We start from the raw sequence: 12,785 nt of genomic DNA, 5'->3' as shown, positions 1-12,785 counted from the left end.
GCTCCGGGGATCGTCAAAGATTTGGATATTTTTTTATAACCACACCCAGAATTGTACTTCTCAACAACTTTGTCCCTGACTTGTTTGGAGAGCCCCTTGGTCTTCATGGTGTGATGCCTCTTGCTTAGTGGTGTTGCAGCCTCTGGGGCCTTTCAGAAAAGTTGTGTTGACACCTAGATTTCACATAGGTGGACTTCATTTCACTAATTATGTGACTTCTGAAGGTAATTGGTTGCACCAGAACTTTTGAGGGGCTTCATAGCAAAGGCGGTGATTACATATGCACATGCCAATTTTCAGAATTTTATTTATAAAGATTCTTTTTAATATATATTTTTCTCATTTCACTTCACCAAATTAGACTATTTTGTACAGATCCATCACATAAAATTCAGATTAAAAAAATAAATAAATTACAGGTTGTAATGTAACAAAAAAGGTAGAAAGCCAAGGGGGTGAATACTTTTGCAAGGCACAGTTTCTGTAGTAAACCATTAATAATGTATTTAAACAAAAAAAATATTAAGCTATGCTACATGAAAACTGGTAGAATTGCAGATGGTCAATTAAAATAAAATAAGTGGAAAATAATAAAGACACACTAACTGAATATTTTAGACAAATGCAAAGGAAAACCTATGATATGCATTTGCAATTATACATGTGGATTGATTTTATGTAGCTTCTATACAGCTGTTGGCAGAGTCTACTATTTGTTGGTGTGACATTGTTTTTTTGTTTCAAAATCCTCTGCTCTACTCAAAGCCATTCCATAACTCCTTATGCTGGGCATACACGGCAAGATAAAATGTCTGTCAGACCGACAGATATTTTATCTGGCCGGCTGCCAGCCGCAGATGTCCGCGGCATACACTGTGAGAGAAATCTCAGTGTATAGCCCGACATCTGCGCTCCGCCCCCAGGGGAGGAGACATTTCCCTGTTCTTTCCGTAGGAAGGAACACAGGAAATGTCTGTCTGTCGGCCGCGCTGGGCATACACTGCCCGATGCGGCCGGGTAAATATCGCATCGGATGGGCATGCTGGACAATCCAGCATGCCCAACCGAGCAATATTTAACCCTCGGTCACCCCCCTCCCCACGCTACAATTATCGCGGCGATCCGCCGTTATCGGGCGGATCGTCCCGATAATTGCAGCGTGTATGGCCAGCATTAGTAATGTGTGATGATGCGATCATAATATACTCCCACCTCTCCATAGCAATAGGGTGAGTACTGCTGCACACTCCTGCAGCTTTGCTGCTCTCTCCATCCTGGTTAATGCATTATGCCTTATGCCAAGAAGGGCTATATGGCATCCACTTTTCATTCTGAGTGACACAATTGATCGGCCAATATATCTGCCAGTCTGTACCCATCATTAGTCAAGTTAATAAACAATTAGTAAATACAGTTGGATAATAACTCAAAACATTCTTTGAATGAAAGAACATTTGTTTTTCAGAAGCATGTGTAGCATTTAAATTATGAGAGAAATAATGTGTTCTAAAAGATACTGAGGTTAATGTATGAAGCGGTGGACCAGTGGATAAGTTGCACATAGCAACCAATCACCTTTTGAGGTAGCACTTCTCAAGTAGATTCTATGAAATTATTGGTACAAGCTGTTTGGTTGCTATGGGCAACTTCTCCACTGGTCCACTTCTCCACTCTTTTCAGTGCTTAATGCATCAACCTCACTATATGTAAAGTTTTCAGTATCCGCAAAACACCTTTTTTTATGAAAGAGTGATTTAAAACTATTATTTATAGCATCCTCATAACTCTACATAACATTGCAGAGACAAATAAAAAAATAGACACACATAAAATCTGTGTCACATTTAAAATGGGGTATAATAGAATACTTCTTGATAGAGGTGTGATCAAAAAAAATATCACCTACAAAGATTCTTCTCTATTCAATAATCTTTTTCCAAATTATTTGATGACTGTCTACTGCGATAATACTGGAGCATTTGTGCTTCTAGATTGAATTATACTGCATAATGTAATCTCGTTGCCTTTTCTTACACTGAGCTTTTTGTTTTTACTCCTATATGTCGGTTTTGAATATGTAATTGATATATTAAAACTTAAATTTTAATAATAACTGGTAACAAATACCCCCACAAAAAAGTTTTTTTTCTGAAATCCTTGTTCCTCGTACCACAGATCTGTCTGCTTCCTCAGGCAAGTGTCTTCCTCAGTGAGCGCTTGCCCTGTACTAGGTGCAATAAATAGTTTTCTATTGGTGTACTTCCAGGTCTGCATAGGATGCATTTGCTTGAACACACCTTTTATGAACTTGCATGCTTCCATTTATGAGCATGTGTAGTACGAATGCATATTCTTCTTTTCTGCATAGTACAAATACATGCAAGATATGCTCTGCATATGTGTGTACATTCAGTTCAACTCTGTGTTGGTCCCCTTTATTGTCTAACATGTATATTTACATTGGATGGCTGATAAATGTGTTATCTTTCTATTCTATATCTGTACATTAATTTTAAGCAATTCTTTCTTCTGTAGGCAATTCTCTGTCTGCTATTCTGGAAGGCGAGGGGAGACTAACGTTCCTCAACAGAGGAGAGGACTATACAGTGACCATGCCATATGCGCACTGTAAAGGTAAAACTGCCTCTATTCACTACTGTCTGATGTAATGTGTGGTGCATGTACTACCTTAGTGATTTGTTTCTCCATAGGCATCTTGTATGGCACAATGACGTTAGAGCTTGGTGGAACGGTCACCATTATGTGTGAGAAAACTGGTTACAGTGCTGTTCTTGACTTTAAATTAAAGGTATGTATAATTTTCTTTTCTCATGCATGGATTTGGTTTCTTTATAAGGTATACCTACCCCTCAAATGTAATAAACTGCTTAGTCAGTGACTGTGTGACACCTGCATATAATGCTATTTAAAGCAGGCTGGTAGGTACCAATTTATCGTGTGCATATTTTAGTTGGGATTATAGAAATATTTGATCTCAGTAAAGCAGTGACCACCAAAACCCAATCATGAGTGCATCATGAACACTGGCATAGGTGTGTAAAGAATAATCTATCACAAAAATAAAATCCAGCCAATGGTGGTTAATTAAGCAGAAATAAACCATTGGTGGAATTAGATGTTCTATATGACATGAAGGTAATCTCTGCTTAATGCAGTAGCCTCTAGAGTTCACAGGTTTTATTAGATCATCTGTGAATTTTATGTACAGATCAAATGGCAGCTAATTTGTAGTAAGTCCTAGATACATTCATGTTGTCCTGTATCTCACTTTTGACACTGTGTTCTTGTTTATGTTCTCCCCATGCATGTTCTGGCTTCTAACAGGATGGAACCTAGTGTTTGTGTTGTACGGAAATTAGAATCCATGGGGGAGATGAATTATAGCTACACTTAACGTGCCGCTATAACTTCCTGCTTTACCTCTTTACTGATGTGAAGCAGGAAGCTCTAACGATGAGATGTATTAACTCTCCCCTCCGGTGATCCCTTCTAGAGCTCACAGCGCATCAGCCTAGTGCTGATACCTTGTGTCTCAGTCCTGGCCGACTCCACTGAGCATGTGCAGGATCTCTCAAGCATCGCAAGATCCTGCGTGCAGCCTGGGAGCCGCCTGCCTACGCAGCAGGGAGAGCACTATCCCTGCTGTGGGTATAGGGCATCTCCAAGCTGCAGCTGTCGATAGCTGCAGCGGGCGGAACGGTCACGTGAACTGACCGTTCATACATAGCCCTGCTATCTTGTAGATAGCAGCGCAGAAAATGACAGGGACACATAGCACCCCTGTAATTTACCGCCCAGCACCTCAATCATACATGGGGGAGAAGTGGTATCAGTGCACATAATGTGTGCTGATACCGCTTCAGTGGTTCAGACATCTCCCCCCTATGTTCCAATGGTGCTAAAAACTAATTTGAATGATTAAATGTAATCTGTAAACTCTGTTATATGGTGGAATTATATAAATAAATTATTATAATATCCTAAAAAATTCAGTCAGTGACAGTTCGAGTTGTAAATCACTGTTATCTTGTTGGTACATAATAAAGTGGCCAATGCAGTGTAGCTTTGCTGGAGAAAGACCATCTTATTTCTTACACTTATTTTGAGTACATCATCTTTATTTCCGCGGCCAAAAAAAACAAAAACTTAAGGATTACAAGGTACGTATCCCATTATACAGGTATACCGTACTGGCAAATATCTCAAGAAGACATGCAAAGCTTCTAACCAATTAGCATTTCTACATGGCAGTAATGCTTAGATTATTATCTGCTCTCTAAGGATTTATCATACTATAGCATATTTGGCTTACCTAGAATTGATGGACATCATCAATTATTTTCTTCCTATGCTCTACTTGCATGCTATATTTTTGCTTGCTGTAGTCATATTTTTAGAAAGTTATTCTTTTTATGTACAGTATGTATGCCCAAGCTACGGCATATATATTTTCACTGTACGTTTTGGGGCTCGTACATAATGGCATTTTTCACTGCATCAAAGATTAATTCAGTTTTCCTAGTGTGAGCTTAAAGATATATAAAGATAACTGATTCTTCAGGCAGGTAATTTGAGGAGCTATATAAACTAATAATTTAAAGTAAGCAGATTCACATATTTCCATAATTGTAATTTTATTGTACTATTGTGCACAATTTTTCATTATTAATAGGGATTTGTCACTGTAGTTTACCAAATGTCATATGGAGAGAAAAATGCTAATGTATAGTAGTTCCAACACATTTTATTGATGCTTATCTGGCCTTTGCTTAAGGCATCTGCAGTACATAATTGAGAGAATGGCTACGCTACAGATGTTAGCATCGTATACAAATATAAAAAACTATGGAAAGTACAGCTGTCTAAAATGAATTCTATGCTTGACTCATTGAGTATAGCCGTACAAGTTATGATGAGGAGGGTATTTCATTCGCATAATAAAGATTTACTTTTCTATGTTCAATAGCTCACACACATTTGTGCTTGTAACTTTGCCTTGCAGCCTTTTCTTGGCAATGATGATTGTGTTAATCAAATATCAGGGAAGCTTAAGCTGGGGAAGGAAGTCCTGGCAACGTTGGAGGGTCACTGGGTAAGTGACAGCACCTAACATAGTGGCAAATGTCTGAACATTTATTGTTGTTGATTAAATATTCCAGCATATTTGATACACCAGGTTGAAATGTTGAGTTCAAGAGTGTGGTGTTTTTGTTTTTTTTATTCTGAACTTGCTTGTCATTAATGTGCTATGCGATTAGTTTTAAATATATGCACAGTAATATATAATACACATGTATTCGCACATTATACACGCGCACACACACAGATGTGTGTGTTTGTATATTAAATATTTAAATAGATATATAGATGGATATGTATTTCGGGAAAAAATAAGTAAACAAGGGTGCCTCCTTGTGCAGTATTCTGATCAAAACACCTCAAAGTACAAAAAAGTGAAGTGTCCCTGTACCAAATATAATATTAAATACAGCTTACCTGTGACCAATCGACAAGTGGCTCCACTAATTATTTCCACCATGTTGTTTTTTTGTTTTTTTTTCTAGAGCATTGTTCGATTCTTGTATAGGAGAGACACATACAATGTTAAAATAGAGATATTGCTTATGAACCATAGGAAACCAGATGACATCAGCCAAATATGCCAGGGAAAAAATATCTGAATTCCAATGTATCTTATGGTGACGCTAAATGATTTCACAGTGACCTCATCAGGATTGGTTCCTTATTTACATTGCTGTGGGCTTCTATTAGAGGTACAGACACGTGGAAAGCCTAGGGTCCTTGCTAGGTGGGGCTTACTGATAACCGTAAAGCCCCACTAGGGGTAAGGTTAGGGGTGGAATGCATGACTCATCCCCATTCGGGATGCAATGCATCCATCCATTCTTCGTATGCATGACGGCGTTAGTTACGCCAGTATGCGTGACGGAAATCACAAAGGACAACTCTTGGTAAGAGTTGTCCTTTGCAAATAGGGACTTCCGGGTCTATGACCCCGGGCGGTGCTAGGAGGGGTCTGATTGGATCCCTCTCACAGCACACTCTGAATAGAAGCCCATACAGTGCATCCGGAAAGTATTCACAACGCTTCACTTTTTCCACATTTTGTTATGTTGCAGCCTTATTCCAAAATGGAATAAATTCATTATTGTCCTCAAAATTCTACACACAATACGCCATAATGACAACGTGTAAAAAGTTTTTGTTTTTTTTTTGTTTTTGTTTTTTTTAGATTTTTGCAAATTTAATTTAAAAAAAAAAAAAAACTAAGAAATCACATGTACATGAGTATTCATAGCCTTTGCCATGAAGCTCAAAATTGAGCTCAGGTGCATCCTGTTTCCACTGATTATCCTTGAGATGTTCTTACAGTTTTTAATTGGAGTCTACCTGTGGTAAATTCAGTTGTTTGGACATGATTTTTAAAGGCATACACCTGTCTCTATATAAGGTCGCACACTTGACAGTGCATGTCAGAGCACAAACCAAGCATGAAGTCCAAGGAATTGTCTGTAGACCTCCGAGACAGGATTGTCTCGAGGCACAAATCTTGGGAAGGGTCCAGAAACATATCTGCTGCTTTGAAGGTCCCAATGAGCACAGTGGCCTCCATCATACGTAAATGGAAGAAGTTTGGAACCACCAGGACTCTTCCTAGAGTTTGTCAGCCATCTAAACTGAGTGATCGGGGGAGAAGTGCCCTAGTCAGGGAGGTGGCAAAGAACCCGATGGTCACTCTGTCAGAGCTACAGCATTCCTCTGTGGAGAGAGGAGAACCTTCCAGAAGGACAACAATCTCTGCAGCAATCCACCAATCAGGCCTTTATAGTAGAGTGGCCAGAAGAAACAAGCGACTCCTTAGTAAAAAGCACATGGCAGCCGGCCTGGAGTTTGCCAAAATGCACTTGAAGGACTCTTGGATCATGAGAAACAAAATTCTCTGGTCTGATGAGACAAAGATTGAACTCTTTGATGTGAATGCCAGGCGTTCTGTTTGGAGGAAACCAGGCCAATACCATCCCTACAGTGAAACATGGTGGTGGCAGCATCATGCTGTGGGGATGTTTTTCAGTGGCAGGAACTGGGAGACTAGTCAGGATAGAGGGAGAGATGAATGCAGCAATGTACAGAGTCATCCTGGATGAAAACCTGCTCCAGAGCGCTCTTGACCTCAGACTGGGGCGAAGGTTCGTCTTTTAGCAGGACAACGACCCTAAGCACACACCCAAGATATCAAAGGAGTGGCTTCAGGACAACTCTGCGAATGTCCTTGAGTGGCGCCCAGACTTGAATCTGATTGAACATCTCTGGAGAGATCTGAAAATGGCTGTGCACCGACGCTTCCCATCCAACCTGATGGAGCTTGAGAGGTGCTGCAAAGAGGAATGGGCAAATCTGCCCAAAGATAGGTGTGCCAAGTTTGTGGCATCATATTCAAAAAGACTTGAGGCTGTAATTGCTGCCAAAGATGCATCAACAAAGTATTGCGCAAAGGCTGTGAATACTTATGTACATGTGATTTCTTTTTTTTTTTTTTATTAAATTTGCAAAAATCTAAAAAAAACCAACTTTTTACACGTTGTCATTATGGGATATTGTGTGTAGAATTTTGAGGACAAAAATGAATTTATTCCATTTGGAATAAGGCTGTAACATAACAAAATGTTGAAAAAGTGAAGCACTGTGAATACTTTCCTGGATGCACTGTAGGTCCCTGCATTTTGGAGGTTTGACCACATTTCTCCCGTTGCTGCAGCCCGCCCTAGGAGTGGAGGCCAACCCTAGGGATGACTGCCATGTTGGGTCTGGTTCCCTTCTCATGCATCTCCTCCCTGGCATGCACTCACACTATTTGCAGAAGTTTGTCGGAAGCAGCAGCCATTATAAGAGCTCTAGGCACTCCCTTTCTTTACTTTGTCTGCTGTGAGCTTCCATGTTTGAGAGCAGTTATGGCTAGTTCTCTGATATTCTGATCTATATGGGCTGTCTCATCGTGGGTGTTATCTGCCATGCTAATTGGGAACATGAGGTGCTGCTGTCATTTGCATAGCTGGTCACACCAATGTCACCCATGCCAAAAGTATTCTGCATCTGTGGTGCAACCAGCCTGGGTCAGGTCAGTAGGGAAGTGACTAGATCCCCTTCAGTTTTTGTTCCCTGTTGTCATCAGTTAATGTCCAACTTCATTCCCTACTATCCCCCTGGACATAGAGGTAGAACATAAACCTGTGGCGGGCAAAGCGAGCCACCGCTCCTGAAGTGTGGCGTGCGAACTGAGCCACCGCGCCCGAAGGGTGGTGAGCGAAGCAGTTTCTTTTTTTTTGTATGGGCATGGAAACGCACTTCCGTCCTCACTTCACGTCACTTTCAGGTACTAAAACTGAAGGGGAAATCTACCTTTCCAGGTCAGCAGGTCAGGTGCCTTCCTTAATTAGGTTGATCAGCTGGTTTTAAGTTCCCAGGAGTCCAGTGGGGATTCCTTTCCTGCAGCTGCTCCAGGATTGACTTTCTGGTTGGTCTCTAGTCCCCTTGCCAACCAATCTTGGCCAGGAGCCTTTCTGTTCGTTGACAGCTGCTCAGGAAAGAGAAACCAAACAACTAAAGTGCTTAAGTTTCACATGTGATTAGAAACCTATACCAGTTAAAGAAAAAAAAAAAAAAGGGGGAAATTGCTAACCCCACAAACAATATATCTAAAATAATACTGCGCTGAAAAAAAATTACAATTTCAGCTAACATAAAAATTATCTATATTTAATTAGATTAACTTGCCAGTAAATTTTTATATACTAAATAGCAAATTATATACTAAATTGCAAACTTCAATAATAAGATACAATATAACAATCTCAATTAAATAATGTAGCATATCACCCACAAAGATAGACCATAATAATCAACAAGTACACATTAAAATAGAATAGAGATATAGATCTAGATATAAAAATAGAAATAAAAAACCTTTCTAAAGCTCATATATCGTGTCCAGTTGATAAACATCATAAAATGAATGCAAAGAAATGCAAATGTGTGTCCAGCACTCAGAAAAAAATGAAGAAATGTCCGTAAGAACAATTATACCAATATACCGTTCAAGAGTTTAATATATAGGGGCCCATATATCAAAGTATATTTGAGGTATAATCCCTGAAAACACCCGTTTTTCGGGGGTTTACCTCAAATATTAAGTATCCCCCGTATGTATTAAGGAGGGACCTCAGCTGGTATCTCCGATACCTACTGTGATCCCTCTATTACCGCTGGCAGCCACATCCCCATAGGTCTCTATGAGGGATGCAATGCTGCCAAATTTACCAATATCCGGAATGCGATGCATTCCAGGGATTGGCCCCCGCAGTGAACGCCACCTGAAGATGGCATTAGCTGCTGTAGCCAATGAGCTACACTGCGCATAATTAGCCGGTGGAGGGATCCACCTGATCCCTCCCCGGCTGTGCATGTACACTAGCCGGCAGCTCTCCGGGCACATCTCAGGGACAGGCTCATTATGGAGCCCATGTCCCGGAAGATACATTCGGCCACTGATTGCATTTTACAATGCGATTATGGGTGGTACTGACTTACCCTGATCGCGTTGCCAGAGCAATCATTAATAAATGAGGGCCATAGTACTTTTGGTTACCTGCAAATTATTGTCCCATAATGGTAGGAGCCAGGATGTTGCGGGATATGTTTTGAGCGCTATCAGCCGGAGCTATGTTTTCTCCCCTTGTGCTGTAATTGCTGCAAGTGCTTGTGGTGGTTGTCAGTTTTTTGCCACTCGTCCCCTTGGTCCCGGGGCAGCTTGCTGTAATTGCTGGTAGCGCTTAAGGCGACTGTCAGTTGTTTAGCTGCTCATCCCCTCCGTCTCTCGACCTACCTGTACTGAGGGACCCGTTTCGCCAGTGCAGGTTTGTAGACAAGTCATGATCTGATGCTTTATCCCAGTGGTGCCTGATTCTGACTTTGCTTGTTCTCAAATGAAAAGAATTAAACCTCAAATTAATTTATTTTAACATAAACATGGTTGTGCTAATGTGTATTCTCAAGTTCCATGGTATATATTTTTTGTATTGTAGGATAGTGAGGTTTTTATTCATGACAAGAAGACAGAGGTGTCTGAGACCTTCTGGAACCCTACTCCTGAAATTAGGCAGTGCAGACTGATGCGATGTACAGTGCAGCGTGATGAGCAAGGAGAGTTTGAATCTGAAAGGTAAATCTGCATGAAATTCATATTTCTTATCAAGGGGCCCATTTATCAATAATGACATTCTCAATGCGATTTCAGCTCAATACTGCCCTTGCCGTATGTGATAATACCGCCAGAATGTATCAAATGCTACATGCAGGAATAATGGCTCTGACAGAAACAATGTGTTTGGAGTGAAGTGATTGTATCAGTGATCTCTTCACTCCTTGCTCAGGACTCCACAGTCCACTCATGTATGGAGGCCATTACCAGGGAGGGTTCCGGAGGAAACCTCTACCAGTAAGTTTAGCTAAGTTTAGCCTATAGGCTACAGCAGCTAACGCCATCTTCAAACGGCATTAGTCAAACTATTCGGTAATCTGACACCTTGGCAATCCGAAACCTCTGGGTTTTTTGGGGATGCTGTTGAAAATGGAGGGACCACAGAAGGAGTGATACTTAATATTTGCGGGTAGCCCTCAAAAGTGGGTGTGTTCAGGGAATATGTTGGCAATATTTAATGGTAAATAGGCCCCGTAATGCTCTTTTGCAGAATGTGATCCATGCTGTGCCTGCGACTTTGTGATCAACTTGTGCCATTTTTTGCAAAATAAAAAAATATATTCTATTTTAATTTTCTTTCTTGCTGAGCCAATCTTTGTGTAAAAAAAAAAAAAAAAATTACAAAAAAATAAATTTTCTTAGTTATGCAATTTTTGTGGTTCAAGAAAACAAAATAACACCAATCATTAAATATCTAGTTATTGATCTGTATTCAATCTCTGGTCCCAATTCCAGGCTCTGGCAGCATGTTACTAGGGCAATCAATAACAAAGATCAGACAGAAGCCACGCAGGAGAAGTTTGTTTTAGAAGAAGCTCAGAGGAAAGCTGCCAAAGATAGGAAAACCAAAGGAGAAGAGTGGACCTGCAATCTGTTCGAACAGGATCCTATCACAGGAGAGTGGCATTACAAATATGCGGAGTAAGTATGTCTGTATTGTCCGGGTAATGATCTTCTGGTATACACTGTGAAGGAAACTGGGGAAACCTGTTCCCTATATCCTGTTTCCATTTTCCAGGGAGTGAGTATTTGTCCTTGTATGTCATGTTCCTAAATGTTTTTTCAACAATAAAAATGACAATGTACATTGGTCTCCATGTCGAGAGAAATATAATTATATTCTATTGCATTGACAGCCATTGACTAGAAGATCATTTATTTATTACCAGTTATTTATATAGCGCACACATATTCTGCAGCGCTTTACAGAGAATATTTGTCCAGTTACACCAGTCCCTGCCCCAGTGGAGCTTACAGTCTATATTCCCTATCACATTTACACACACATACTTACACACTAGGGTTAATTTTTTGTTGGGGGCCAATTAACCTACAAGTATATTTTTAGAGTGTGAGAGGAAATCTGAGCACCCGGAGGAAGCCCACGCAAGCACAGGGAGAATATACAAACTCCACACAGGGCCGAAGTGGGAATCAAACCCACGACCTCAGTGCTGTGAGGAAGTAATGCTAACCATTACACAGTCAGTGCTGCCACGATAAAAATAGAAGCATATAATACTAATCCTTTCCAGCAGTGATTTATGGTATAAAAATAGAAGCATATAATAATACTAATCCTTTCCAGCAGTGATTTATGTTATTAAATTGTACCTTTCCCCAGTTCAACAAATGGAGATAGAATCACATAATTGTGTGTTGCTGTTTTAAGTCATTGTTATTATTTAACATTGTTTTAATTTAATAGTATATATCATTACATATATATGTATGAACAGGGCAGAAACTACGATTTTTGTCACCCAGGGCAAGGCCATAATTTGGCGCCGCCCCCCAAAAAATACAAAATAGAGGACGAAAAACGTGTGTGGTTTTGTAATGCCCCTTATAACACATTCTGCCACAGTAATGCCCCTTACAACACATTCTGCCACAGTAATGCCCCTTACAACACATTCTGCCACAGTAATGCCCCTTACAACACATTCTGCCACAGTAATGCCCCTTACAACACATTCTGCCACAGTAATGTCCCTTATTAATTAAGCCACAGTAATGCCCCTTATTCATTAAGCCACAGTAATGGCCCTCATACATTATGCCACAGTAATGTCCCATATACAATTATGCTACAGTAAGGCCCCGTTTACATTATGCCACAGTAATGCCCCTTACAACACATTATGCCACATTAATGTCCCTTACAACACATTCTGCCACAGTACTGTCCCTTACAACGCATTCTGCCACAACACATTCTGCCACAGTAATGTCCAGTACAACGCATTCTGCCACAACGCATTCTGCCACAGTAATGTCCCTTACAACGCATTCTGCCACAGTAATGTCCCTTACAACGCATTCTGCCACAGTAATGTCCCTTACAACGCATTCTGCCACAGTAATGTCCCTTACAACGCATTCTGCCACAGTAATGTCCCTTACAACGCATTCTGCCACAGTAATGTCCCTTACAACGCATTCTGCCACAGTAATGTCCCTTACAACGCATTCTGCCACAGTAATG

The 12,785-nt window shown here is 40.4% G+C and overlaps 1 protein-coding gene across 5 annotated transcripts in view; it reads left to right on the top strand.

Annotated features, from left to right (window-relative positions):
* Nucleotides 1-12,785, top strand: part of OSBPL8 (oxysterol binding protein like 8) — a 210,935-nt gene that overhangs the window by 184,607 nt on the left and 13,543 nt on the right. For all 5 annotated transcript variants that reach the window (XM_088452555.1, XM_088452553.1, XM_088452557.1 and 2 more), the window contains 5 exons: nucleotides 2,536-2,634; nucleotides 2,712-2,809; nucleotides 5,024-5,113; nucleotides 10,122-10,258; nucleotides 11,033-11,218. In XM_088452555.1, the coding sequence (XP_088308681.1) occupies nucleotides 2,536-2,634; nucleotides 2,712-2,809; nucleotides 5,024-5,113; nucleotides 10,122-10,258; nucleotides 11,033-11,218 (610 nt within the window). The remainder of the gene's footprint in view (nucleotides 1-2,535; nucleotides 2,635-2,711; nucleotides 2,810-5,023; nucleotides 5,114-10,121; nucleotides 10,259-11,032; nucleotides 11,219-12,785) is intronic.

This window comes from Taudactylus pleione, unplaced genomic scaffold (assembly GCF_031769625.1).
Source record: "Taudactylus pleione unplaced genomic scaffold, aTauple2 ptg000038l, whole genome shotgun sequence".
Classification (NCBI taxonomy): Eukaryota; Metazoa; Chordata; class Amphibia; order Anura; family Myobatrachidae; genus Taudactylus; species Taudactylus pleione.
This window is presented reverse-complemented; position numbering and strand designations above follow the sequence as displayed.